The sequence below is a fragment of the Monodelphis domestica genome, chromosome 5 (genome assembly GCF_027887165.1).
Source record: "Monodelphis domestica isolate mMonDom1 chromosome 5, mMonDom1.pri, whole genome shotgun sequence".
Lineage (NCBI taxonomy): Eukaryota > Metazoa > Chordata > Mammalia > Didelphimorphia > Didelphidae > Monodelphis > Monodelphis domestica.
Genome location: NC_077231.1, coordinates 264257273 through 264285270, shown reverse-complemented (window position 1 = coordinate 264285270; position 27998 = coordinate 264257273). Strand labels below are relative to the sequence as shown.

The window sequence follows — 27998 nt, the reverse complement described above, 5'->3', positions numbered from 1 at the left end:
GATGTCTGCGCATCCGCGAACCAAGCTCTACAGGTAGTGATGGTGTGGTACATGAAAAAATTAGGTTCAGCCTCTGAGCAATATAAATGTTTCTGGCGAAGAGCTCAGAGTAGAGATTGTGTGCTGACATATAAAGAGAGGAATACTGAAGGGGCTGTAGACTGGGCTGTAAGCTACTGGGGAAAGGAAAAATAGAAAAGCTCCTCAGGAAAATCCGTTCCACCTTAAAAGAGTCTTCCCCTTTAAGAGAAGGTTGAGTAGGAAATGGCTGTAGATGCGTCTTTCACCTGTAGGGGGAGGTGCTGCCCCGCGATTCCGACTCAGCTAGCTAAGCTTGCGTGTTAATTGCTAAGCACGCTTCTGGAGTCCCACTCCGTCTCTAGCAATCTCCCCCGAGGGGGGCGGGGAAGAAGGGGGAGGGAAGAGGCCAAGCCTCACTTAAATAAGAAATCCAAGTCTTTCCTTGTTTTGTAGCTGCACGGTGCCTCTGTGAGGAGTTTGGGGGAGGGGATTTAAATCATTTTGCTGAGGGAGAAAATATGGGGAGTTGCCTTTTCCCCACCCCCATCTCTCCCCTACCCTCCTTCTGCCCGCCACGATTCCCCTACCCAGCCTGGATCGCGTTTCCCAACCTCTTTGTTCACGTTTTTAGGAGCTGCTGGGTATGGGTTTACCTGGGAAAAGAGGTTCCATTGCAGCATCCAGAGGGGGTACCACTGCCTTTTCTCCCCCTTTCCCTTCTCCCCTCCCAGTTTTTGTCCTTCTTCTTCTCCTCTGGATTTTGTCAGCTCCTGAGACACTTCTTCAAAGGGTTTTGTTTCTGGTTGGGGGTTGAGGTGGAGCAGGGTTGTTTGGTTGGGAGTGGGGAGGATGTTTGTGCAGCCTCTCGTGGGTCTGGGAAACAGGTCCTTTCTCCGCCCTTGCCTGCTGCCTCCTTTCAAAGCTCAACCCAGAGACAGAGGTAGAAAGACTTGAGGAAGGGGGAAGGGAAGTGAGAAGCTCGGGTGCCAAGCCTACGACAGCCTTTACTCCCAGACGCTGTCAAGGGCTGCAGAGCTCTTGGAATATCCTGCAGGACCAGCTTTCTAGGGACGAGTTCCAGACTGGGGATTCCCGGAACCTTCTGGACTAAGGCCCCAACCTCTGGATATAGACTATTTGCGTGGGGTGGCTCGTCTTGAAGAGAAGGCAACTGGAGTACAGAAACCTTAGAACTGGCCCCTGGCTCACAAACATGAACCTCACCTCGAGCTCTCTGCAGCCAAACCAAAAAGCCCGCCGATCCCTTCAGCATCGCTCGGGAGAAATCGGAGAGTGAATGAGCTTTGTGGTTGACGCTTGGCTCCCCAAGCCGACACAGTCGTGACCTCCCCTAGGAGGGAAGAGGGGAGCAAGGTTTCAGGGACCGAAGAAGCCGACTACTAAAGAGTAGCATGCCTGTCCCCCTGCCTCCCCCATTCCCCCCTCGTGTTGAGCCCCCAAGCACTCTTCCCAATTGTGTTTTCTTAATTACAGTTCCAATTTGTACTATACTTAATTTCAAGTTCTATGAAGGCATCTTGGAGTTAAGTGGAAGGAAAGGGGAGAGGGGAAAAGGCAAAGGGGCTAGAGGGAAGAGAGCAAGGCATTGATAAACTGAAATAGCTAGCTAGTCTCCTCGCGGCTCCTTGGAAAATGGACGACAAAACAAATTGAATAAACAGGTTTCAAAAGTTGATCGAGATTTTGTGCAGAAATACACACAGAAATACACATTCCCCAACAGTTAACAAATACAATATAGTCCTAGAGACACCACCTAAATTACACGCACAACACGTCTGCCCCTGGCACTGACTGTATAAAAAGTCATGTCGTAGTCCCTCTCTCCCTTGTCTCCTCCCCCCACTCTCCACCCCCTCACACTCCCGGACACCGCACACACAATCTCGCACACGCTCGTTTTCATTGCACGCCGCGGTGGTTCAAGGTGAAGGAGGCCCTACAACGCTCGAGCTCGGCCAGCAAAAAAGGCATTCAAAGACAAGAGAAAGGAGAGGGAAATGTTGCCAAGGCTCGGTCCGAGACACTGCGTAGAGGTCCAGCGCAGACCCGGCTTCTCCGGTCCCTTGGCACAGCCCAGTTGGTTACCAATGAGCTGGACGTGAACAGTTCAAGTGTTTCCCTCCCCCAATGGCTTCAGCGGGGCAACCCACCACAGGGTTTAGCAGCCAGCTCCACATTTCAATCTAAGCTGCCCCGGCTCCTAGCCAAATTCCGCGCTCATTTCCTAGAGGCAAGGGGAACATTCCCAGTGTTGCGTGTTTTAGGCTCGGGAAACCCCTGGCAGTTTGGGTTTGGGAACAAGTTGGCGGAATGAAAAGCCCCATAAGGCGCCAGTAATGTCACTGCAGGTTGAATTCCTGTTCAGTATCATTTCAGTTTTAATTAATCTTTTAAAACTGTGCTGTCAGGTCGCTTACAGAAAATTAATCAAACCTGGATCTTTGCTGCAGAGCAAGAATTTCGATCGGAGTCCTTTAAAAAGTACTTGACTTTGCAAAGTCATGTCTCTAACAGTATCCCTTATTCTCCCTTTAGCAAAGAAAATATTAGAGGACTCAAAACATGTTTGTTTGGTTCCTCAGAATGTTACTGCTGCCCATTCCTAATCTATCCTGTCTTCCAGCAAAATATAACGAGATAAATTGCCTTCCTCCGTTAATTCGAAATATAATTACATTGAATGATCTTTGTTTAAGAGCCCAGATAAACTAAGATAATCTTAATTTTAATGTGACATGACCCCTATTTTTCCTTGTGAATAATGAGAATAAAGCAGCCATTAATTAATACCGAGATATCTCCATATGAAGATGATATCTAGTTGCACTGAGACGCTGAAACATCAGTTGTATTAGTAATTGATACTGTGTAATTGAACATGGAGATAGTCGTCTATTTTTAACCTGAAAGCTCAGAGTTTATTTGGTGATTACTGAGAACCTAATAATTAATTTTTGTTCCTACTTGCTGCATAAATAATTCCTATGGCTCTGACTTCCCAAGCAACAACAGTGGCTTCTCATTAAAGCCTAAATACTAGGAAGGGACGTTATTATATCGTGCAAAACAAACGGGTCCTCTATTTATAACTCATTCATTGAAATAAGGTATCTTCCTTCCTGTGACACTCACTTTTCCTTGCATTTATCTACTTAAAGCAAGACTGTGACTAAAAACATGCTTTGGAACAAAATTATCTCTGGCTAAGAAAAATTATAATTTTTAAAAAAATTTATCCTATTTGAGGTTGTAGGGTTTTCTTGTTTTTAAACTTTCGGAGTCCTATTGAAGAGTCAAAAATTCTTTGCTTGAAGTTGTTATACATTGTACTCTTATCTAACATACAACCTGCATGATCTCACTCTATTTGGTTAAAAATAGATTTTGTTCAGACACATTCCATTTTCCAAGAATTCAAGATCAACATTCACAATTTCCTGTGTCACATTTGCATGTTAACACAACTTTTCTGCATGGAAAAAAAAAATCCTCCCCTCCCCCAAGAAACAAGAAAATCTTGATAATCAAAAAGGGAGATTGGATCAGATCATTTAAAGAATCTACTTATTTTCTGAGTCAGTGTGTTCCAGAATTAAACTTCACAATTAAAATGTGTTTATAGACTGCCCAGTCTAAAAAAAAAAAAAATTTTTTTTTTGCTGTTATATATAATGAACATGGGGGGGGGGGGGAGGGACTAGACATTTCCTCAACAGCATCTCTCTCCATACCATGAAATGTTTTGTCCCACACAATTGTTCCTAGGAACCCTTCCTATCTGTGCATTTTATTTAATCGTCGATGTTACTGCTAAGATGTTAAAACTATTTCTGCTTTAAGGTTCACATTTTCTCTTCTTAATACAATTAAAAGGTTCAATCAGTATGTGAAGGAGTTATTCTTTCTTTCTCCTCCCAGATCTGATATTTTCCCACTATAATTTAGACTGAAATGGGATTAAAACAGGATCTAGAGTTCTAATCTTGGTTGATGTTTTGGTGTATTCACGGTAATGAGTCCTATTCCCTGGGGTCACGAAGCCCCCAAATGTCAATCAAGCAAACTGATTCAGAAATGCCATTGTTCGACTCCCACGTCACTCGCCTTCCTCTCATTTTACTTAACAATACGGGAGTTCTCTGATCAGTCATTCGGAATATGGGCATTATCTAGGGAAAATTCACAAAGTGTCTTGATCTTCCATTGGAAGATAACTGTTAAGGGGTTTCCGCCAAACAGACTGTGTGTTTATATTTCTGCCTTTAGACTGAGTTACATCTCCGAAAGAAAAAAAAAAGGAAGGGGGGAATCCCCAAAGAATCTCTTGAAAGAAAATCGTAACGTAACTCTGTCAAAAATTAGTTTGTCTAGATGAATGTTAGTTACATTTCTATTTTAGTACCGCAGAAGTGGTCCGACCAGGTCTACTTGCAACCTTCCACTCTTGTCCATTTCACCCTAGTTAGTCCTAATGAGTCTGGCCCATTGAAGTTAAGAAGGCGTTTATGTAGAGAATGGGAAGGGGAAGAAAACACCTCTCCCCAAGAGTTTTAACTGGTTTTTATCTCGGTCAAATCGTTTTTGCTGTTCCTGTTTCCCATTCGCTGTCCTTACGTCACCTCTGCCTCAGTTCCAGCTCTGGAACAACTCCCAAAGCTAAAGCCATAATGTACCGCTTGCCAGGCATTGCTCAAATGAGTAATCAAATAAACGCTCAAGGGTGAACGTGAGGGGTATTGTGGGCCTCTCTATTCGTAGTTCCGGAGAGGTCTTCAGTGCGGGGGACCCGGGTTTCTCCAAGGATTTCCTTTCAGATATTCGGATATCCAGGTGACAAGATTTCGTAAGAAGAGGCCACAGTTGCCTCCGCAGACTCCTTTACCTGGTAAGCTGTAAGGAGACACAAATCAAAAGTCACGTTACGGGTTCTCAGTTCAGCCAAAAGAGCAACAATCACTCAAATACTGCCTTTGCCTTCTTGACAAGGCATCGTGAATAAACAGGAACATACGTCTTATGCTCACACATTTTCATCTCTCCGAACTCACTACGCTTAGAGCTGATTGTGATTGCGTGTGTTTTGGTGCTTCTGTTTCTACAAAATCAAAGCGCATCTTTTAAGCAAAAGGTTCAAAAGTTGGAATATCCTTAGATCAACCAGGCAAATCTCTCTTCCTTGGGCCTGCCTCAGATTTCTGCTTGCTAGAGGGCCTTTTAATCTCTCTTTCCTGAGATCTCCAGCGGGTATGGGGTTTGCCCAGAAAAAGCCCACTTCGTACGGGAGACTTTACGTATAGAAGCGGCGTTGCATCCCAGACTCTTCGCCCCTCCCGCGCCAAGGCGGTCTACTCGAGGGAACTCCGGGAGAGAGGCCGCCCAGCTTGGCAGGAATAGCAGAAGCTCCGAGCCTGCCTGCGGCCGGGCGAGCTGCTTGCTAGGGGGAGATGCTTTTCCCTTTTTCAGGAAGCGGGGAAATACCAGCTACGAGCAGCGGCGCTGGGGCGACCGCGGAGGCTGCTGCTGCTGCCCCCAAGCAGCGGTCTCTGGCCTCAGGCCCAAGGAGATCATCACACTTCCCGCCAGCAGGGTCTGGCCTCTTCGCCCCAGTTCTGAACAGAGGGGGAAAAGCAGAGCAGCGCTGGACAAAGTGGATTATGGGAACAAATTCCTGAAGGCAGCCTGTACCAACAAACTCCCAGACCGAACCTTCCTTGTGAGACAAGCTACAATGCCCTAGGTCCGGGGTGTAAAGGGGAGAAACAAACCTCTCATCGCAACCCCACCTCTCTCTCGACTCATGCCTTGATTTCTTTAGGCCTCGGGTACTCTCTGGCCTGAGCTGCTTCCTCAGCCCTGAGGGGGCCTTCCGCAAGACCACCTCCATTGTCTCCTTCTAGACCATTCTTCCTTCCTGATCATTCTTCCTTCCTTGGCTTGCTTCCGCACCCCCTGGGCTGAAGGTCCAGCCAAGTTCTAACATTCTCCTCCTCCACTCTAGCTCCCTTCCCCCTCGATTCCCTTCTCTACTCCAAATCTTAGTCCCCTATTTCTCCCCAGTGCCCAGGGCTGGCTGGGGTACAGCTGTGGAAATGAAATTGTTCTGGAGGATAATGGTAGAGGCCAGGGGCCTTTGGTCCAGCCTGGCTTTGTTTTGGGTTGAGTTTGGGCATTTTTTAGGAGGGAGGCTTACTTAGTTGGGTTGGAGGTTTTCTTGGGGGGGGGGATTAATCTTGAAGCTTCATGTTAAGTGCAAACTTGTATTTCCCTTCACAAGAATGGCCAAATTTTCTCGGTTATTTGCAGTTTTCCAAAGTCCTACATACAGATCAGTGAACCTTAAGCGCCCCTTTCAAGCCCTTATTGTGGAGGTTTGTCAGGGTCCCTCCACTGTGATCACAATGACAGGTGAATCCAGCAGCTCTAAGGAGATCCTAGCCAGGCCCTAGGACCCAACAACAGAGGAGAAGCTCTGGAGACCCCCTGGAAAGCAGCCAAGAGTAACAGATTCCCCCAAACCCAGAAGGCTTACACATCTGAATTTCCACCCTTCAGTTTTCCATGCCAGGGCCCAGATTCCAAAACATATTTCCCCTGTTTGGCCAAGGTCTGTTTCTTTGGGAGCCAACCAGGTACTGTGTTTACCTGAAATTCCTTTTATCCATTAGTTCCCACTCTGCAGGAGATAAAGAACTTTTTGTCATTTGGATTTACCCAGAACCTCCATATATGCTCATCTTTGACTTCATTAAGACTGTCTGGAAAGACCCATTAGAATCTTCACCCTACTTCTTTTCATATTCATGGGTTGTTTTTTTTTCCCCCCCCAATGGAAGAGAAATTGAGGATTGAAGGAAGCTTCAGGGAGCAGAAAGATTCTGATTTCTAGATCTACTTCATCTATCATCCAGAATCTCTCCTCTCCCACATAGGAGGAGAAATCCGATCTCAATACCTCCAGCTCTCCTCAGAGCTGTCCCTGGGTGTTACTTTTTTGTTCTTCAGTCTACCATATCCCAATTCAGCCTCCCTCCAGCACCCACTTCAGTGCAGAGATGCCTTTTGGGCCCTGGGAGAGGAAGAAGATTTTGGTATACCAGGAATCTTGAATCCTTGACTCATTGCTACACCTTTCTTCTATAGACATATCATTTCCCTGGGATGGGGATGAGGGGTGGGGAGGGAAGGAAGGGAGCTAAATTGAACTTCTCTCTATTCCTTCTCCCAACTTCAGTCAGAATCTAAATCAAAGGCAATTTAGGTAAGCCAAAAAGTGTCTATTCAAGAGTCCTTCTCCCTAACTGAACTCTTTGGAAACCAAGGCATATGCAATTTCCCCCTTAAGCTTGCTTTCCCCTTAAGCCAGAAATGTGACCTGTAAACCTGGTTAGAATGAGGCCAGTAAAGGTCAGAAAGGACACAGACCACGGAAAAAGGTTGACTAGGAGGGGGCCTCTTGTGATTTGGGGCCAGTCATTCTTTTCTTAAAACTAGGGCCTAGCCCCAGGGTCTCCTGGGTCCTGAACATCTCTATGAACTAACAGGAACCTACTTTGGAGTTAACTAGAAAGGGGGGGTGGGAGGGAGGATTTATCGAGAGGTTGAGAGGTTGGTGGCTTCCCTCTGTTCCCTTCACTGGAGTGAGCTCAAGGGGCCAAAGGGAAGGGGAAAGGAACTGGCAGAGGAAATGGGAGACTCAAGCAGCCACAGCAGCTGCTGCTGCAGCAGCCATAGCACTTCTTTAGTAACAAGGCAGAGGACTTCTTTCTCCTCGTTATAGAAATCCTTTGTATGATGTTGCATTTCTTTCTCAGATTTGCAGCGGCTGCGGCGGCGGTGGCGGTAGCAGCAGCAGCAGCATCAGAAGGAAGAGGGGGGGCAGTTGCAGTTGCAATTGCAGTTGTTGCAGGCAGCCATCAGCAACGTGTAGTAGGCAACATACTTGAAGTCCGCAGCTTGGATTTCGGGCTCGAGTTACATGCAGCTCTGGGATTATAAACAATCCCCTTACCGGCAACTATTTTAGAGCCCTAAACATACTCCTGGGCCCAGGAGGATGCACAGGTCGGGTCTTGGTGAGGTGGAGGCAGAGAATGCCAGAGCTGGCCTGAGAAGCCTATGGAGTGTGTATGTAGGTTCTCATATCCGACCATGTGTACAATCCAAATTGACCCATTTGGAATGTTTATCCCCCGTCCAACTTCCAGCACAAACGCATTTTTAAAGTTGTACCACAGAGAATTAACAGGGTGGTGCATCCTCTTCAAACTCCTCTCGATCTCCCCACCCGGGACTTTAATGAAAAGGAAATTTGTGCAAAGGCAACAATCTCTGAGTCAAAACAAAGACTCGCCCACTGACATGGAGAGAAGTCCCCAAAATGTAGCCCTCTCTGACTCTAGAGGAAAGCTCCTAGTGTGATCAACCTATAATTGTGGTTGATATTTAATCCTCCTTAGTACAAAAGCTCATCTTTTTACTGCGCTGAAACGCCATTGAGATGCGACTAACCTTTAGGGTTATATCCCAAACTGGGAGCCTAGAGCTTAAAAGCTGATTGTCCGGCCCTCTTCTAACCTGAACAAAAAGGATCTGCAGAAAATCGCATTTCTTTCCTCGCAACAAAGCATTCCTAATCACTTCAGCTTGTGGGCGAATTTTTATTCCCGTGTCCACTCAGGGTATTGAAATCGATCGCTGCAATATTTAATATATTACACTCTCAGGGTCGTCTCTCTTGTAAGACCGAATTTTTTCTACCCCATACCCTCACTGAAGACGGTATTTTACGGTGTTTTACCCTTCCCCCCTCCTTCAGACCCTGTCTGTTTATCCACCCGAATTCTAAAGACTTCGGTTTGCAGTTAGGCATCTCCAGCTTTCATTTATTCTGCTCCTCCTAGCCCAGAAGACACTATAGAAAGCCACTCTCAGAAGTGAAAAAGACTGGAGACTCAAGAGATCTGAAATAGTGGAAGGAAAACAACTTTATGGGTAGCCACAAATATCACAATTAAAGAAGTGCCCACCAAAAGTTTAGCATAATAGAATGAATAGGGTGAGGGGTAATGAACTGTTGAGTGAAGAGAACCTTAAGTTTCCTTCCATGAAAGTTGCATAATTTACAAGTTCAACAGAACTTTCAGTTTTTATTTCCCTTTCCTAGTGACCTTGTAATCCACAGTTGGGTTTTGCTTTCTGTCCTTCTTTTATCCCCACAAATTTGTAGCCAGGATATTTTTTGTTGATGATGGTTCAAATATTAGTGATGGCATTAATTTTTTTTTTGCTTCTTATTTAAAAACTTAATTACAAGTCTAGAAAAACACTGGAGTTATTTTGGGTCATGATGAGGAGTTTCCATTACAAGAGCATATGCATGTGTGTATTTATAATTTACTTCGAACATATATGTAAATATGTACACATATACATATAATGTTTGGATAGGGAAAACAGGAAAAAAGTTTAATGGAAAGAAAAACTGGACATTTTGTAGAGTGCTCTTGGGTCCTGATGAGCTGCTGTTAACATGGAGTTAAAAATTAAGTAAAGCTTGTGGCTATGGGTTGTAGTTTTTAAAAATAATATTTAATGGACACTGTATTCCATACTGGCAATTTACATGCACAGTCTCATCTTAGTGCATAGTTATATACTTTCTACATCCTAGAACACTAAGATGAGAATGTAATATGGACATTATACTCAATTTTATTGGTTTCAATGAGACTCTGCATATCTAGATTTACATTGTAATGGCTTATCTCTTTCTGGGGTGTTGCAAGGAGATAATTTTACACATTGATATGCTATTCCATTTGCCAGGATCCTGAAGAGTAGAAACCATGTCAATGGAAAAACCATAATGACCCCATTCTTATTATAGCAAGTTGCAGGGACCAGTGGTCTTAACATAATGTTTAAAGGAAATTTCCTGCTCCCCCCCCCCTTTTTTTTTGGTAATCAATGTTATTTTTTTAAGAGATCAAAAATTTTAAAAACAATGGACACAGGGTTTGATTCAAAACAAAAAAAAATGTTTAAAAATTGATGATAATGGGGCAGCTGGGTAGTTCAGTGGATTGAGAGTCAGGCCTAGAGATGGGAGGTCCTAGGTTCAAATCTAGCCTCAGACACTTCCCAGCTGTGTTACCCTGGGCAAGTCACTTAACCCCCATTCTAGCCCTTGTCACTCTTCTGCCTTGGAACCAATACACAGTATTGATCCCAAGATGGAAGGTAAGGGTTTTAAACAAAACTGATGATGATGAAAATGATTTGGATTCTTCCAAGCCATCTCTAAATCGTTCTATTATTTCAAGATACTGTGTAAAGCATAGTGTTCGGGTTGTGTAGGGTATTCTAGGAAGGATCTCATGATATTCAGAGACCCTAATCATATCTAGGTGCAGGCAAGACTGTTGAGGACCTCCTAACTGTCTTTCCTGCTCTGGAAAGCTCAAATCTTAAGGTAGATAGGTAATTTCTGTATAACAATTATTTTACGTTGAAAATTACTTAATGAACATTATTTCATAGAAATATATGGTGAAACAATGCGATTTCCTCAAAAAAACAAACATTTTGGAGTTTATTTTCTAAAGAACATGGCCAAGATTTTGATATCTTTAATTCCATTATTTATTTGTACTTTAAAGCTCACTGCAAATGAAAAAATAAGAAAAAGACAAAAATTTTCAAATACTGATTCTCATGATCTGAAAATTATTCTAATAATAGAAAAATGAAGGATTTGAAAATGAACTAAGCCTATTTATTAGAGAAAAAAGATAACTTTCCTTAATCTTTAAAACACACACACATATATTGAACAACATTGGTACTGTGGATGCTTCATTTTTATCCTTTATCATATCTGAGTAAAACTATTTAAATTTTTTTGATTGCGAACAGAGAAAAATCAAACTGGCTTTCTAAAGACTCATTTACCACATGTTGATGTATAACACTTGAAGCAAAATTAAAAACATCTCTTTTCATCTGGCACTCACTGTGTTGGTGTTAGTGCTGCAGCCCCTGTGTTTATGTAGTTGAGTTTTCTTAGGTCATCAGATTCAATCTGATGTTCATAAGCTAACCTGAATAAAGCTGCACAAGCAGCCTCCGAAGCCCTACCTATGAAGTCACAGCCACTGGTGCTATCACAGAGAAACTGCATCATGCCTTTTTTTTTTTCCTCTCAGGTTCAGCTTGATATAGGAAGGACTGTTCTGAAGCATTGCCTTCTTCAAAGAGGGCCTTGATGGATAATGTCTAAGTGAAATATCATCCTTTCCACCTCTGGAAAAATACTAATAAATATTGGCATTTCCACAAGAAGTCTTCACAAGGGTGCAAGGGTTAGGGAGGGGGAGGGGAAGGAGAAGGTTGAAAGAGAGGAGGAAGGGAAGAATGAAGCAGATACAGAAAAGGCGAGAAAGATAAACATATTAACCTCAAAACCTGAGACTTTGCAGATTTCGCTTTGTGGATGCTTTCTGCTCCCTCCCCCCAAGTCTACCTATCGGTGGATCTCCCTATTATTCATTCAAATGAATACCCATATTCAGCATTGAAGACTTGGGATTTCACCAAGCTGTGATTATTCATTGAGTTTCTAACGACATTGCAAGCACTAACTTAACGACTAGGGTGAAGGGGAACATCTATGCAACTGGGAAAGAGAAAAAGGAGATGACAGGCAAAAATATTTTCAAAATATATGACATTATTACTTGAAAAAATTCTCAAATTCTAAACTCTTTAATAACATTTCAGTCATCTGAATTAAGAGAAGGCAGCAGTCCTTCATCTAACACCCTACTTCCCCCACTCTCAGTCTTTGGATCTGAGTTTATGTCATAAACTAACTTAAGGAAAGAAAAAGAAACACAAGGCAGTTCTTCAACATAGCATAGTCATACTACTGGGGACCTTGCTTCAAATTTAGCTTTCCTCAGTGCTCTCATCGTTTATCACATGAATTGTATTTTCGATCAGCCAAGCAATGTAAAAAGGGAAACACTAACTCTGCTAGCGATATTTCCACCTTATTGGTGTCCAGTATCTGCTTCTCCCCAAAGCCTCTACTCGCTGAGAATTTTTGGTTTATTTATTTGTTTTCCAACAGCAAGCACTGGGTCTGCAGGCTTCCCTGTTTCCTTCCTTTCTTCCTTCCTTCCTTCCTCCCTCCCTTCCTTCCTTCTTTTCTTCCTCCCTTTCCCCCTCCCTCCCTTCCTTCCTTAGGTCTCATAGAGAGGTGACCAAAGACACTGCCAAATTGGTGAAACTTCCCCCCCTTCCCTAACACGGAGAGAAGACATTTAGAAGGAGCTAATGTCTACAAGTCTGTTTTTATTGATAAGTCTTCTGAATTAAAAAAAAAAAGGGAGACAAAACATAGGATCACACCGTGTATATGCATGGATGCTTCCACCTCCCTAAAGAACAGTAATCTCAAACAGGGTTTCTCTTCTCACACCCTTTACATCCCACGCATCCTCCTACACGCTTCACACATTCCGAACTCAGGACACCGAGGTGGACAGTGAGCTAGAAAAGCAGGGAAACCCCAATCCAGCCTATGTATGTGCGTTTGCTGTGTCTTGCAATATGCTCATAAGCATCTTTCCTGGTGAGCAGCAGGCTTAGATGTGTCCTCTCCAAATTCTTTTTAACATCCTCCAAACCTCATCTCTCCATCCTCCCCCTTTCTCTTTTTAATTAGCCATTTTAAAAGCAACATCTCTCCGGTCTTCCTCCCCCCACCACACACACAAAAAAGATATCAAGTCCACACGTCAGAGCAAGCCAGAACCCCAACTTAATAAAGGACTTAATAGAAATGCAGGAGATCCTCCCGACAGCAAATAGCGAGCAAATCGGTGGCCCAAATTGGAACTGCTCTCCAACTATCAAAACGGATTTATTCCATTCTAAACAGGTAGTTTTGGGCTTCTAGGAAAATAAGGGGGAAGGAACTGATTGGTTGTAACACAGTACAAATATGTGGAAGGATTTAGGTGGGTTGCTCTAGACAAGGTTTTATCTCCACGTGTGAGAGAGTCGTGTTTTCCAACTAAACGGGAATGATCTTTGGGGAAAACCAAATTACAACATGATGGAAACATCCTGTTTGGAGGCAAATGAACTGTGGAAGCCTCAGTATCTACTCGGAGTGCAGTAATCTGACTGAAAGGGAATGAGGAAGCCAGGCCCTTGAATTTGGCGAATTCGTGCATTTGAGGCATTTCGACTTAATATTGATCTCAAAACTCAATTTTGAAAATAGCCTCTACCGTAGGAGTGTGGGTTGTGTTATCCCAGTATTTGCACGCATCGATTGGGACTAAAATAAAATTCATCATCTTCTTCGTAGTAGAAGGGCAGCATCCAAGAAAAAGAAGACAGTTATTGAAATAGTGAGGAGGAATAGCAGCAGAAAATGAATAGTTAATATAGGCCGTATGAAAAATCCTCGAAACAAGTGCTTTAAACCTAAACCCAGGGGGATTTCACGTAATAGCTAATTCGGGGTTTGGGGGGAGAGAGGGAGAGAGAGAGAGAGAGAGAGAGAGAGGAGAGAGAGAGAGAGAGAGAGAGAGAGAGAGAGAGAGAGAGAGAGAGAGAGAGAGAGAGAGAGAGAGAGAGAGAGAGGATACTGTTGAGAGAGAGGATACTGTTTTTCTCAGTGAAATTTACATGTCTTTGTGATTTGCATTTGCTAAAGTCCAGACTTTCACACGCTTTCATTCCCAGGCTAGAGAATGAAACTCACAACCACCTATCTGGTGTTTTCTTCGCTTCGGCAAAGAGCTCGAGGCTTTCTCTAGCCGAGTTGCAGAGGAAGCTGGGAAACCTGCGCTGCTTTTCCCCGGTATAGTCACCGAATCTTAGGGAAATGCTGCAGGTCCGAAGACAAGAAGATCACTTTCCTGCCCCCTCCCCCCCCTTCTCCTTCAGGACCCAGGTTCTACATGTTGTCCTTTTCTGAAAGTTAATCAAATAAACACAGTGCTTGTTTGGTTTTGCCCACAACCTTCCCCAAGATCCAACTGTCTGGAAAGACAAGAGGTGGAGGAGCCGGGAAAGGAAAATGGAATGCTTTCTCTTGAAATGAAGAATTATTGTTTATTGTTGGAGAGGTTGTATCCTTTAATTAAACACCTTTTCTCCTATTTCTTCTGTCTCGGGATTCAAAATTTTAAATTAGGTTTCTTAGGCAATGAATATGTGTGAGAGAGAAAGAGGAAAGGAAAGAGAGGGGGGCTAGGATTGAAGAGGGAAGAGGAGGAAAAAGGTCTTCAAACAAAAGCCTAGAAGTGACTGCCAGTGGGTTTATCAGTTCTTCTCTCGCGCCTTGCAGCTTTTCTCACATTGCAGATTCCCTCCTCTGACCCTACATTTGGGGCTTTCTCAGAGACCGGCCGAAAGGGTCTTTCCCCTGAATCCAAGGGCGCTGCTGGAGCACTAAGGACAAAGCCGCTGCTTTGAGAGACAGTGAAAGAGCCAATCACACAACGCTGCTCCCAGCCTAGAGGCCTGGAGGCCCCAACTTAGCCCCGGAATGACAGCAGTGCAAGGGTCGAGGACGCCTGGGTCCATCACCCCCATCGCTACCCACTACAGACTTTCAATTCCTAAGAGAATGACCACCATCCACTTTAGCCTATGTTAGGGACCCCTATACTCTCCCTCTGGGCCTTAGAACTCATCCCGGCAGGATTGCCCCAGAGCCGGCCCTGGGGCTTACCCAGCAGCACTTTACAAGCTGCTCTCCAGTGCCAGCGGGTTAAAAACACACCTTCTAATTAATTAAAATCTGGAAAACCCCTCCACCTCCCTTGCCGAGAGGCAGAGCACGCATAGCCAGGCTATGGCCGCTTCTCGGAAAGGTCAGAGCGCCTCTGCTACGGAGGATCCCAGCTTTTGCGTTGGGCCACAGAAGCAGAGCAGCCATTTACTGCCCCTTGATTGCACCAAGGACCAGGTTACCTCATAAAGCCATTCACACTCAACAATGAGGATTTTCTCAACAATTAACAAGAAACAACATAATAAAGCCATTTACAAAGACCTTGCTATTTACTATAAATTAGGCACTCTTTAAGAGACCAGTGCGTAATTTCACACACTTTACAACTGTGGCTGCATTTTAAACACCAGGGAAAACAAGCTTGTTGCACTTTTCTATTGACCTGTCTACAGTTCACCTCTACTTTCCCTCTTCTGGAAGTTACTGCTTTGTTTGCTTTGCTCACTTTTAACTTCTCCCATCCAGGGATGTTTTTTTGCAATTCACAACTTCATTTTCAGCTGAGCTAGGAGATTCAAAGAACCACCACAACACAACAGCCCACGTTATTCTCTCTCTTTGTGGGTTATTCCCTCCCCTCCCCCCCCCCCCATTTTGTATTACACATTCTCAGCGTGCCTTCTTCTTCCTATGCCATATATTCGGCCATATTTACGTTTTGTGTAGCTTCCCTTCATGATCACTGGTATTTAAGTCGGGCATAGAAACGAATGTGTTTTAGTGACACTTAACCAGCTCTCAGGCCAGAACAAAAAGATGATTCGCGTTTGCACGTGGAAGAGCTTGAACGTGGACTGAGTGGTGGAGAAAGGGCAGGGGGTGGGGAGGGACACGGGGAGGAGCATTAGATTGCTGGGGATCAGACAAAAGGAGAGCAAAGTTAAAAAAAAAATCAGCAGAGAAACTACCAAAATGGGGGAAGAAAGGAGCAGCCCAAGAGATTGCTCTGGAGACTGAGCGCCCTTCCCGGCCTCCCTCAAATGGGAGAGCCAGAGCAGTGGCCCAGCTGAACTGGCCTCTTTGATGTGAGGCCCGGCGAGAGGTGCAGGGGAGAAAGGCGCCGTGGCGGAAGGGTTCAAGCTCTTCCGCCCAGGCTAATGAGTTCGTAACAAATTCAGTGGAGAAGCCCGTCTGGGAAAGAGGAAATTTTTCACAAAGAAATTTGTTTTGCCACTAGGCAAGATGGCGGCATTTAAAAAGTCTTCCTAGTGCCTTGTCGCTACGGCTAGAGAGCAGAAAGCAGTCCAGGGTCAGGCTAGCCCCCGGCTTGCTCGTAAGGTACTAGGGCCCTCCGGGGGCCGGCCAGCAAGAGTGGACCAGCCTGCTAGGATGCCCGGCCATCTCTGACCCCTTTCCGCATCCGGGCAGGCCTTTTCTACTTCCCGTGGTTCCTACGGACTCTAGGCCATTCCCTCTTTCATTTCACGGAGCCAGCTAGTCCCAAATGAAGCTTCCCCAAACTGACCCTTGTTTACAAACATAGCTAATGGGGAGAGGGGTGCGGGGGGGTTGGGGGTGGAGAAAGAAAATGAAGAAGGTGGTATAGCAGGGTGGGGATAAGATTTGGTGGGCGAGGAAAACGAGACCAGCAGTGGGGAGCCCAAGAGAGGGATGGTGCAAGCAAGAGGTCTTCGGCAGCTGGAAAGGACAGAACGCCTTGTTTTAAAAACTGTCAATTCCCCCAACCCCTATTGTGAGAGCATCATGCAAAACATCTCAGGCCTTTTAAAGCTGGAGCTTGTGAGTCCTCCACAATTTGAAAAGAGGTAGAGAGAAGCGGGGGGCCTGGGGCATGGCAAAGAATGATAGCTGGGGCAGTTGTGGGTTTGTTGTTTGTTGTTTTTGTTTTTTTTAAGCCACAGAGAAAACCCAGAAAACAGGTAAAATTCAACCCTTCTCCTTGATCTGCTCTATGTCCCCACCCCCAAGACTAGTTTGCAAAATGCCCTTTGGCCCAAGCCAGCCAAGCAGGCTTTTTGGGATTGTTTTCTTATGGAATGAGCGAAAAGACCAGGGAGAAAATCCTGAAAATGACTAGTGGCTAAGGGAGCAAGACTCAGTAAGGTGGGTGGATGCCTTTATCCTTCTTTTCAATTTCCTGAGGTTAGTTGCTCCCTTAAATTTTTTTTCTCCCACTTTGGAGGAGCTGCTTCCAGTAGCATTAGGAACTCCCTTCATTTACATATTATATTCAGGCAGGAAGCTCTATTTTTCCTGGATGAAACACTATTCACTACATTTTCTGACTTTTTGTATATGCTAATATTTTATTAAAATAACTTCACAGATCATTCCTCAGGACCTGTAGAGTGTTATTTTTCTTGGTTTGTCTTGGGGGGTGGGGGGTAAGAGAAAGGGAGAAAGGCTTTTGAGATGCAAGTTTTTACATCTTTTACATCATTCTTATTTCTGCAGACTCTACCATTTCTAGACAACTAAAACGTTGGAAGGATATTACCAAACTATAGAAAGCCTTCCAGAAAAGGATAAGACAAAAATCTATGTACCAGCCCCTTTAATTTGGGTTATTGCTGCTTAGTGGTAGCTCCTTGTTGTTGTTGATATAAAAATAAACAACCATTATTGAGATTAGTCCACTATAATCAAGTGAGCCTGTAGGAGAGAACACCCACTTTAAAAGATAGTTGAGAAAGGCAAGTTATATATTTTAAGGCACAAGATACCTGACTGTGGAAGGCAACAAAGCACATACAACCTTTTAAAAAAAATACTCGAAAGAATTAGTAGTATTTCAAAACTTTATCTTCACTATTTCCAGGAAATTTCATTATTTTTATGGAAGATGAAACCTTTAATATTTTCCCAAAAAATCAGATACTTTCCTACTTTACTTTCTGTGAGTGTTGATCTTTATAAACACAGGACCCAATGACCCTGGAGCTTCACAGTGAAGTGTGTGTTGTTGTCTTTTTTTTTTTTTAAGTTCAATTGCCTGCAAAGATTTCATGTAAAAGTGTATCAGCAATGTAACTAATTTTTTTCCTCTCAGCAAAACTTACCTTCTTTTGAACAAATGAAACATTTATAACAACTTAGGAAATTTAGTTTTTTTCATTAATCATATAACAATAATAATAAACTGAGTTGAAAATAATTCCCACAGCAGAATGGAAAAAAGCTAAGGGACCCACCAAGTTTTGAAAGTTTACTTGCATTTTTTTAAGTTACTGTAGAGTACTTGGTACATTTCCTCAACAGAAGCCCCTACTCAAGTTTTCCCTGTGGTTGACTGGCTTGCAGTAGAATTGTGTGGGTAAAATTCATGTTGACTATTTAAATTCTCTCCTTTTGATGGTGCCTTTGTTCATAGACCCCACCAGAAAAGTCTGTAGGAATGACACACTCTGGAATGCCTCAGCCTCGATGTTGCTCATTCTCCAGCTCCCATAAACTGAAACTATTGATTCTCTGAGGGCAGGAGAGTAAGTGTCAGAGCTGGATGCCCATATTTTACGTCTGAAATTCCATAGGGTCCATTTGTTTCAAATTGTGCTTATTTCACCTCTCTCCTCCTCTTTCTACCCCTCTCCACAAAAAGGGTATCTGCAGACTCAAAAAATAATGTCCTCAATTTACAATTCAGGAGAAAATAACTTCATTTTCAAGAAATGCACAAGTTCTAGATGAAGTAGTAGAAAGACTTTGACATTTCTCAACTAAGTAGCTATGAAAGAAGACAAATTGCAGACTTTCAAGGTGGCTTACACTCTTAAAAAAAAACAGTTTTCATTCCAAAACAATTCACTATACCTAAATAGTACTTTCCAGTGAATCAAGAACTCAGCCTGAGAGGCCAGCCACAACTTTCTGTGAATGGAACTGTGAAGTACACTGTCTCCAGAACACATTTACAAACACAGATTTAAGGATAACTTTCCCCAATTTATGCATTGTTCATAGCCACCTTTTCAATAAAACAGTTGTTCTAAATTTTCAGTGCATCTACATCTGGCAGCTTTCAAGAAGGGAAGGAAAGGAAGCATTTCCAAAGCATCTGTTTACTCCATCCCATGGATTTGGATGCAGGTATTCTTAGCTTTCCTCCTTTGTAATGAAAGGAAAACCACACCACATATCTATTCATCAGCACTGAGATCAGCCTAGTGTCTTCAGGAGATATTTATAGAGGAAAGAAAAGTTTCAATGGAGGTAAGATTTAAAGATTTTTCAAAAATAGACTGTAAACTAATTTCCACTAGAAATGTTGTCTCCAAACCATAAGTAAACATTTCATTGGTGTTTTGTTTTCTTGTGTGATTTATGATAAGGTATTCTCCAGGTATTGATCAGAAGATGCAATTGCTTAGATTTAATTTGGCAAGGATTTGGGATATGTAACACATTAGGGACAGAAAATTAGAGTACAATTATTAGACCTAAGTTCCGCTAGAATTTCAATTGAACTGGGGCTCTATTTCCTCTAACTTGGAACTTTTTATCCTTGATTTATGACAAGTTTGCAAAGTTTTTTCAAAAGATTTCACCAGCACTCTGTCCATTCCCTGGCTCTTCTCATCTCACTTTTACAGAAAAACACTAACCCTTATATATGCATTTTCTCCAAACAAAACTTAAAATTGAAAAAGCCACGAAAACCATTCATTCCTGTTAATTATACTTCAATCTTGAATAAGTGGAAATGTATGGAACCAGGAATTTTAAACAGTGTTTTTAATTGAAAATAAAGCTAAAGCATGCTTTTCAACAGTGCAAATTTCCATAATTTTGATTTACTGCTTCCATCATCACAACATATTACACCAGCATGGCCCAGACCAAGGGCTACACCCTAGCCATCTGCATGTCCCACTACTTTGATATTAAGTGCAAATATAGATAATCACCTCTGATTGTCACTTGCAGTAGAGATACTCTTGTTCTATATACAGGATGGTGAGAACTAAAGTTTAGAGAGATGCAGGAAAAAAGAGATAGGGAAACAATTCAAAAGCCTGAGTTCTGGTACCAAAAAGGCCCTAGATAGCCTGGTATTCTCATTGGTGGTGTTCTAGCCATTTTGACCCCTTATTTGACTTTTCTGGGTTATATTTAGTGTTTTGCTTTATCCATTATGAGGAGGAAGGCTATAAATTGTCCTCCTACCCAGGGAAATATTTTAGTTGCTTTGCAAGCTTTAAGGGGTAGGTTCAGACCACAACTTCAGTACAACATTAGTGGGTTAACAGTAACCTTATTTAAGACCTTTGGGTGAAAACAACAACAACAACAACAACAAAAACAACAAAAACAACCCTACTTTTCCAATTGCAAGGAATGGCTATACAAGTAAAAACACACCTTTCCAAAAATACAATTCCATATTTATTTTACTCATTGTAGATGAGGCAGCTTTTACCAGTACTTGAGTAAGACTCAAACCCCCAACCTTTCCACTCTATAGAAAAAAATAGCAAGTGCAACTGCTCTTAAGGGATGGGGGTGGGGGTGGGGGAGAAAAAGAAAACGAAAAGATACCCTACGCCACCGGAACAAGAGCTCCAGGAAAGTAGAGTATGGCCACACAGAACCCTCTTGATACCTCCCTGTGTAACCAAGTAACTTAACAAACTTTCACTGAATTAACAGTTACACTTCCATGTCCGAAATCTAGTGCATAAACTTAATGGCTCATTGTAATATTTATTATTCAACCTTTTGACATTTATTTGTAGCAGTTGAATTGAGGTACCCGGTGCATTATTAGCATTGAAACAGTAAAGTGTTCCAGCTCTACCATAATAACTGAGTTTTACTTGAGTCTTTAGCCTGAAGTAGTCTGTGGAATGTAAACCAACCCTCCTCCCACCCACCCCCACCCCACTAAAAAAAAAAAACCACAATGGAAAAAAAAAGTAATCCGATTTCTGTCTTCACAATGTGATAAACCAGGACTCCAAAAGGGGTGTAAAGCATAATGGACTTGTACAAACCATCCCGTGCAGTTTACAACATAAGGAAGGTAATATGGTTCAAGAAAATATCTCCCAAAATATTTTTACGAATTAAATTTCCTGAATTTGTGACTAGGTGGAAGAGGTATTGCAGAACCGCCCAGCTGCCATTTCCATATAGGATGGGCCTTGTGAGGAGGTTGGGAATCCTTAGTGGTGTTTAAGGAATAAGCCGGCAACAAATCCCCATCATTCCCAATAATTAGTGATGGTGGACAGGGAAAATTTGCCATGAAATTAAATGGCCTTTTCACTGCTGATGCTACATTGCTGGCTACCCTTTTTCGTCTATTGGTAACTGTAAAATCATCCAGTGTTCCTTCATGTGTCTCAGTTTTACCTGTAGGACGAGGGCTTCTAGCTGATTTCAAATTTGGTTTGACTGGAGGAGTCTGCAGTACAGGTCGCTTTCCCAGCACCAGTGTCCTGTAATTTTTTCTCACCCTTGCACCAAATTTATACTCCCCATCCTCAGGTTTTGGAGAACCTAAAGTGCATGAAAGGCCCTGACTCTGAGTCAGTGGGTTTAAGGAAGTGGTTTCTTTTTCAGTGCATGCAAAATCTTCCTTGGCTGTTAACAAAGCGTCCTCCTCCTTACTTTCAGTCACACTGTAAAACTCACCCTTTGTATCATTGCACTCACACTTTAGCTTATGTTTAACAAGGTCAGGTTCATATTCTTCATTAGCACTACTGTCCTCTATTTTGATTTTAATATTGTGCAGAAATGGCAATGCTTTATTGCCTAAGTCAGGGCACGGAGTTTCTGTTTTTGTTGCTGCTGCTGCTGCTGCTGCTGCTGCTGATTCTGAGTGTGCAGAAGCGACAGCAGCATCCACCTCAGGATCAGTTTGTAAAGGGGGCAAATCCGTGGCAAATTCAGTACAATGTGGGGTTTTGGAACCTTTTTCTGAATTTGCTGCAGTAGCAGCAAAAGAATCATTATTTAAGAACCTAGAAGGTATGGTATTGTTATCTGCACAGTGAGTAGTAGTAGCTTGCAGGCATTTCCTCCCCTCTCTGAGTATTCTTTGTGGTGGAAATGCATTGTTTGTCTTTGGGCTAGGTGAAGAGGCCCCCTCTGCAGCGCAGTTAATTGTCAGGTCAGTTCTCTTTAGGTTATTGGAAATTTCAGAGTGTGGGAATGTGATCTCAGATACCCTATCGTTCCTTATCTCTGTGAAACAACTTCCCAGGCTGCCCGGGCAGCACACGGGAGGCTCTTTGGGTGCCCAGCTCTGATGACTCCAATCCTCTAGCGATTCTGCTTTGACATTACTTTTGAGGTCGGGCAGCTTGCCGGCCTCCTCGAAAGCAACGGGTTTGGTTGCAGTAGCGGTGGTGGCCAGGTGGTACAAGAAGTTGGCCTGTGCCTGCATGTTGGGGGGTTTACAAAAGCTGGTACGCCTGAAACGGATGCTCTGCACTGAGACCTGGCTGGAGCCGGAGCTGGAATCCGAGTCCGAAGACGTGTCCTCTTCCTCTGAGCTAACCTCGCTCGAGTCCGACAGGCCACTCCCGTCCTCCTCCTCCTCCTCTTCTTCCTCCTCTTCCTCTTCCTCCTCTCCCTCCTCCTCTTCTTCCTCCTCTTCGGAGGACACGGAGTTGCTGGTACTGGATAGGCTGGAGCCAAAATCCGAATCGTTAGCTGCATGGTCCGAGTATGAGCTGGATTCGGAGTCGCTGCTGTAACTCTCGGGGAAGCTGCCCAGATGTGACTGCTGCTGCTGCTGCTGCTGAGGCGGCGGCGGCGGCGGCGGCTGTGGCTGGTGATGGGGGAGGTGCGGAGGGTGGTGGGTAGGTTGTGGTGGTGGTGGCGGGGGTGGCTGCTCTTGCTGTTGTTGTTGCTGCTGCCGCGGGTGGTGGTGGTGATGATGGTGATGGTGGTGGTGGTGAGGGGGACAGAAGCCGTTGACTAGGTGAAACCGTTCCAGACAAGTGGCCCCCGCTGCGGCTGCCGCCGCCGCCGCAGCAGCAGCAGCCGCAGCCGCCGCCTTGGCTTTGTAGGACCTGGGCAGGATGAGGAGGCGCCGGGCGCTGGCGTGGGGATTCAGCAGGCAGTCTTTGCCGCCCACCTCGCAGGCTCGCTTCCGCTTGTATCTGTAAGTCAAGCTGACTGGGCTTCCCGCGGCCCCGGCCCCGAGCTTGGGCTGCGGAAGGGCTGCGGACGACTGGTAGTAGGCGGCGGCGGCGGCGGCCGCTGCTGCTGCTGCCGCCGCCGCCGCCGCCGGGTGTTTGCTGCAGAGCAGGCTCCGAAAATACGGGGGATCTGAGTGGAAGGTGATGTAATTCCCGGGAACCGGAGCAGTTTCATAGTTTAGGGGGGGTTTGCAAGGCGATCGCGCGATTTCCGGGTAGCGCTGACCCGGGGATTTGCTAAAAATCTGAGGTAGATCGACGGCCGGTAGCGAGGCGGCGTCCCCCGGACGCAGAGTCTGCCTGCTGATTGGCAGAGCCTGTGCCGATTCATTCAATCCCAGCCAAAGTTGGTGGTTGTCCTTCCAAAAGCCGGGGTAAGGGTCGGCGGCGGCGTGTTCCGGTTGGAGCTCCTTTGTTGACAAAGCCCTGCTGACTTTCCTCCGCTTGGTTTTGAGGACTCGTTCGGTTTTGCAAGAAGTGTAGAGAGCTTCCACATCTTCCCGGGAGATCAGAGTGCATTTGGCTGCGTGGAAGGCAACGCTGTTGATAGCCTTGAGTTTCCTCAACTCCTCCAGGTCGCAGTGATGCTTTTTCACTTTCAGATGATCCATTCGCTTATGTACGGTGGTCCTTGGAATGTTTTTCAGCAAGTCTGTGAAAACCTGGGAGAGTGCAAACATTTGCTTTCCTTTAATGATGAGGTACCCGAGCCTCACGCCATCCACCTCTTCAAAGCCCGACTTCAAGTCGCCCATTTCGGGTCTTAAATGATTCCCACCATTTGCAGTAAATATATATGTGACGCATACATAGAGATGTATGTATGTTAATCCTCCACCAGATGCTGTATATGTCTCAAGGCATCCTGCTAATAAAATAACAAAGACTGTTATTCCCGGTGAAAGGGAGTGCCAAAGTCGAGGAGAAATAATATAGACATATAGGTGGAAAAAAATAGGAAATTACATTGACTAGATTCTTGATTAGCTTTTGCTTTTGTTTTTTGAAAAAAGGAAAAAATCATCAGGCTCTTGGCTTGCCAGAGTGTCTAAGTTGCTGTTGAAGATCAGTACCTGTGCCCCTTTATTCCCTGCTTCTCCATGGGAGCACTATGATAATGGAATGTGAAGGGAGAAAGAGAAAAGAAATGCAGCTGCTATTCCCGCCGCTGCTTTAGCTACAAATAAAATGACAGAGTGAAGTGAGCTCGTCCGGAGACACCTTCATCAATTAATTCCCCTAAAGCCAACGCTGATTGGACACTCCTGACAGGTGATGCAATAAAAATTGATATTCCACCCCTTCCCCCAAAAAAATCTCCCACTAATTAGCATACCCTTATACTGCCACCTCCCCTCCCAAAGTAAATAATACAGTTAGTATATAAATCTTTCTATTAAACTATCGGAGCTCAAATACACTGACTCACAGACTTCATCGCTAGTAGGACGTGCATGCCTTGTAGGCTTTAAAAAACACTATATATGTATTTAAAGGAATACTGCTTATTTTTGCTTTCTTAGCATTTTACGGACACATGTATCATCCTTTTAAAGGAAAGGGACTTTAAAAAATATTACTACGCCTATATAAGCAATCATTCCCCTCTCCTTTCTCTCTGGAAAATGGAGCTAAGGGGAAATGTGTAAGAATCGCCTGGTATTTCCCTTAAGGGAGTGGGGAGGGAGGCTGGGAACTACAAAGTTAAACCCTCGGCTGTTCACCACCCCTAGCAGATACTTACGTTTTGGATTTCCCTTGATTTTCCTCTTCTGCTTAATCGCCTTTTTACATCCAGTAACAAAGTTATTTGGCTGTGGAGGCTGTCGAAGGCTTCTGTTCCGAAATACGGTAACAGTTGAACAGAATATCTGCTCTGTAGTATGGAGGGAGGAGGTGGTTTCACGTCAGACCCATAACAAAGCATAGATAAGCCAGAAATGTGTACACTTTTCACAATTAACAAGGCAGGATCCCCTGCAATATCGTAGTAGGATCCCCAGCACAGGCGATTCCAGGGTCTTGGATTGTGCAGTCAGGATTCAAGGGAGCTGATTGCTTCTGCAGCAAAGAAAAGAAAATGTAAAACACCCAAGGTGCTTCCAGAGGTTTTACGTAATAATGATGAAAAAAAAAAGTGCTGCTGTGTGATGTAGACTTTCAGTAGTGTATGATGCTCCTGGTTGGTAGTTTTCAGTGAGCTTTTCAGTCTTCTATTTTTCCATGGAAGCCAAGCATTTCGATCTTTTCTTAAAAATTCACTTTGGATGTATAACATTAAGATTTAACTTCTTCTTAGGTACCTCAAAAGACATTTTCGTGTCATTCACGAGGATATCCCAAAGACTGCCAAGTGAGAGCAAGCTTCTTCTCAGTTGGATTACAATGCTTCCCTTGGCAGATTGCAAGCTGCTATGTACAATTCTGCAAAATCCTACTAACTGTCCTCTGTTAACGTTTGCAACTGCAAGCTGGATGCAACATAGACACTTATATAGATTCTTGCTCTTCCAAAAATAGACACATCCGAGTGGTCAAAAGAATAAACGGATATTTGGGGAGGGGGGGGCTGCAATGAGGGGGAAAAGGTGTATAATAATGTCTTCCTTCTCATTCAAAAGTTCCAGCTTCCACTGCCAAGGCCTGGAGAGTTTAGCACCAGTCGATAAGACAAAATAAAAATAAAAATCAAGGATTCACCAAGGTGGGGGGAGGATGGCAGTAGATAAAAAAGGTAGTTTTGCATGACAAGGAAGAATCTATGCCACTGCTCCCCACCCCCACATCAGCTCCTTTGCAATTTCCCAGGAATTCTGAAGAGAATTGGGAATTTCAAGAAGTACATCCGGAAATTAAGGAAGTCTATTTAAGAGAGTCTGTAACTCAGGAGGCTGGGATTTGAAAAGTCAGCCCTGGACTACTGTTGCACTCAGCACCGATGTAATCGCCGCTCTTCAACTTAATCAATGTGTGTACAAACCACGATGTCTAGTTCTTGCCTTTGAAATCTAAGGATAGCATTTCCATCCAAGAAATCAGAGCTACAGCAAATTACATTTTTGTCCCTTGAATGAAAGAAGGCTCATTGAATGGATCTCGTGATATTTCAGGCTTTCAACGTAACCGAGAGGCAGAATGAACAATGCCTCGTCACAGCTCAGACCATCCACCGAGTTAGCTTTCTGGTGCCGCGGATTTCTCCTTCACTTTCACGGGAGGCAGAATGCAAAATCTCTGAGCAGAAAGCAAAGTTTCGAGGCAAAACAGATGCTGGTATTTGTTTTACAAAGTAGAATCATCAGAGCCTTTCTATAGCCTGAGACAATAATGTTTAAAAATTCCTCCTGATGCACTTATATACTGCCAACTCTCCTCCCTCCTCTCTCCCCTCCGCCCAATTCCCCTCCCCCCTGCTTTAAGGTTAAGACTATAGAGTCAAACCGTAAAGAAACAGTAAACTCAGAAAGCCTTTGAGAAGAGATCATAGAAGGTTGGATAGACAGATCTCTCTAGCCAGGTAGTTTAGTTGTTCTCTAGTCTTGTTTAGACTCTCTCTCTCTCTCTCTCTCTCTCTCTCTCTCTCTCTCTCTCTCTCTCTCTCTCTCTCTCTCTCTCTCTCTCTCTCTCTCCCTCTCTCTGTCTCTCTCTCCCTCTCTCCCTCCCTCCCTCTCTCTCTCTCTCTCTCTCTCTCCTGCACAAGGTACCATGATTTTAGTAACTTTCAGGATTACCTGAGTCTTCCCTCTTTGCCATTTCTTAATATATTTGTGGCATAGGATGCTTTTTAAATACTAGTAGAAAAAATCCTGGGTTAAAAAAAGATAACAACAACCAAGATACAGTCAGTGATAGTCAAATAGAGAAAAACAAGAGCCAGAAATCTTGGGAAATGTTAGTTCTATTTATATCTGATATGTATCTCTGTATGTGTTCACATATTTACACATATATACATTTTTATACTTCTTGTAAGAATCTTTCTGAACGTCAAATGTATTCTTTTGTTCCTTTAACTTTCCAGCATGGTTGTATTTGTGTGTGTGCAGAATGTGACAGACAGCTTTCTTGTGGCCATCAGCACACGTTGTATATCCGGGGTCTTCTCCAGGCACCTTGGGGGTCGATCCCGATAAAAAGATCTAGTGGAGGCCCCTGCCCGCACACACATGAAAGGCAGGGGACTTTAAGATGGATTTGCATGCACACAGGGGATTGCGATCAATAGCTACCAACATTTATGGCTTAGATTATTAATGTGAAAGCTGGCCAAAAGAATGGAGATGAAAAATTAAAGGTGTCTGTTATCAATTATGTTTAAAGTTATGCAATAATGTACTTACTTTGAGTGTGTGTACAGATCCAGATGTATATAAAGTGCTATCTCTCAAAAGCAAAGGGGTTTCTTTGATAAATTTGTCGACCATGTCAACCTCCTTTACAATCAACCATGAACCCAATTCAGGAGATGAGCAGTCTTAATTTCTTCTTAACAAAATATCTATTGATTTCTCTGGTTCCCAAATCCATACATATGTTTGTTGATACACCAAAATCCACATATATGCATGTATAGCTCCATGAATGGAATATGTGCATGCTTAGATGTATACACAAGACATACCCTAAATTTATTAATTATGTGTGGTAATTTTTATGGTAAGGAATGTGTAATCAATAACCTATGGTAGAAAGTAGTTCAGCTTTCAAAGCAATGCTGCCTGGTCAAAGGAAAACTTCATTAATAAATAAGGATAAAATAAGATTCTTAACATCCATTTACTACAGTATAAAAAAATTGTGCCTTCATTTTTTAAAAAGTGGATAAAATCAATGAGAATATGAAACTTTATTTTTGCATATCCCCTGTGAATGCACTAAATTTACCTTCAGATGCTGTATTTTGATTTATTTTCCCTGCATTCTTATGTTTAAATACCATTGCAATTCAGTCTGACCTCTTCCCTCTGGAGCGGAGTAATGCACACAGCATTTACAGTCTTTTAAATGGTTAGCTGGGAAATGCAACA

General features: G+C 43.6%; 1 protein-coding gene and 1 long non-coding RNA gene across 3 annotated transcripts; one reads left to right on the top strand and one right to left on the bottom strand.

The window, feature by feature from the left end:
- Positions 1-1566: 1566 nt before the first annotated feature.
- Positions 1567-24154, bottom strand: SKIDA1 (SKI/DACH domain containing 1). 2 transcript variants are annotated; one of them, XM_007504889.3, is made up of 3 exons: positions 23938-24154; positions 21173-23839; positions 1567-4935 (listed from the first exon to the last, which is right to left on the bottom strand). In XM_007504889.3, exons 1-3 carry the CDS (start codon positions 23993-23995, stop codon positions 4856-4858), a joined length of 2805 nt encoding a protein of 934 aa, XP_007504951.2. In that variant the 5' UTR covers positions 23996-24154; the 3' UTR covers positions 1567-4855. The 2 variants fall into 2 exon arrangements, with proteins under 2 accessions (XP_007504951.2, XP_007504950.2); XM_007504888.3 differs by lacking the exon at positions 1567-4935 and having other exon boundaries at positions 17918-23839; positions 23938-24151.
- On the top strand, positions 24140-27366 carry LOC103106113 (uncharacterized). The gene is made up of 2 exons (XR_473455.2): positions 24140-24243; positions 25271-27366. It is a non-coding gene; the product is annotated as an uncharacterized LOC103106113 (long non-coding RNA).
- Positions 27367-27998: the final 632 nt, after the last annotated feature.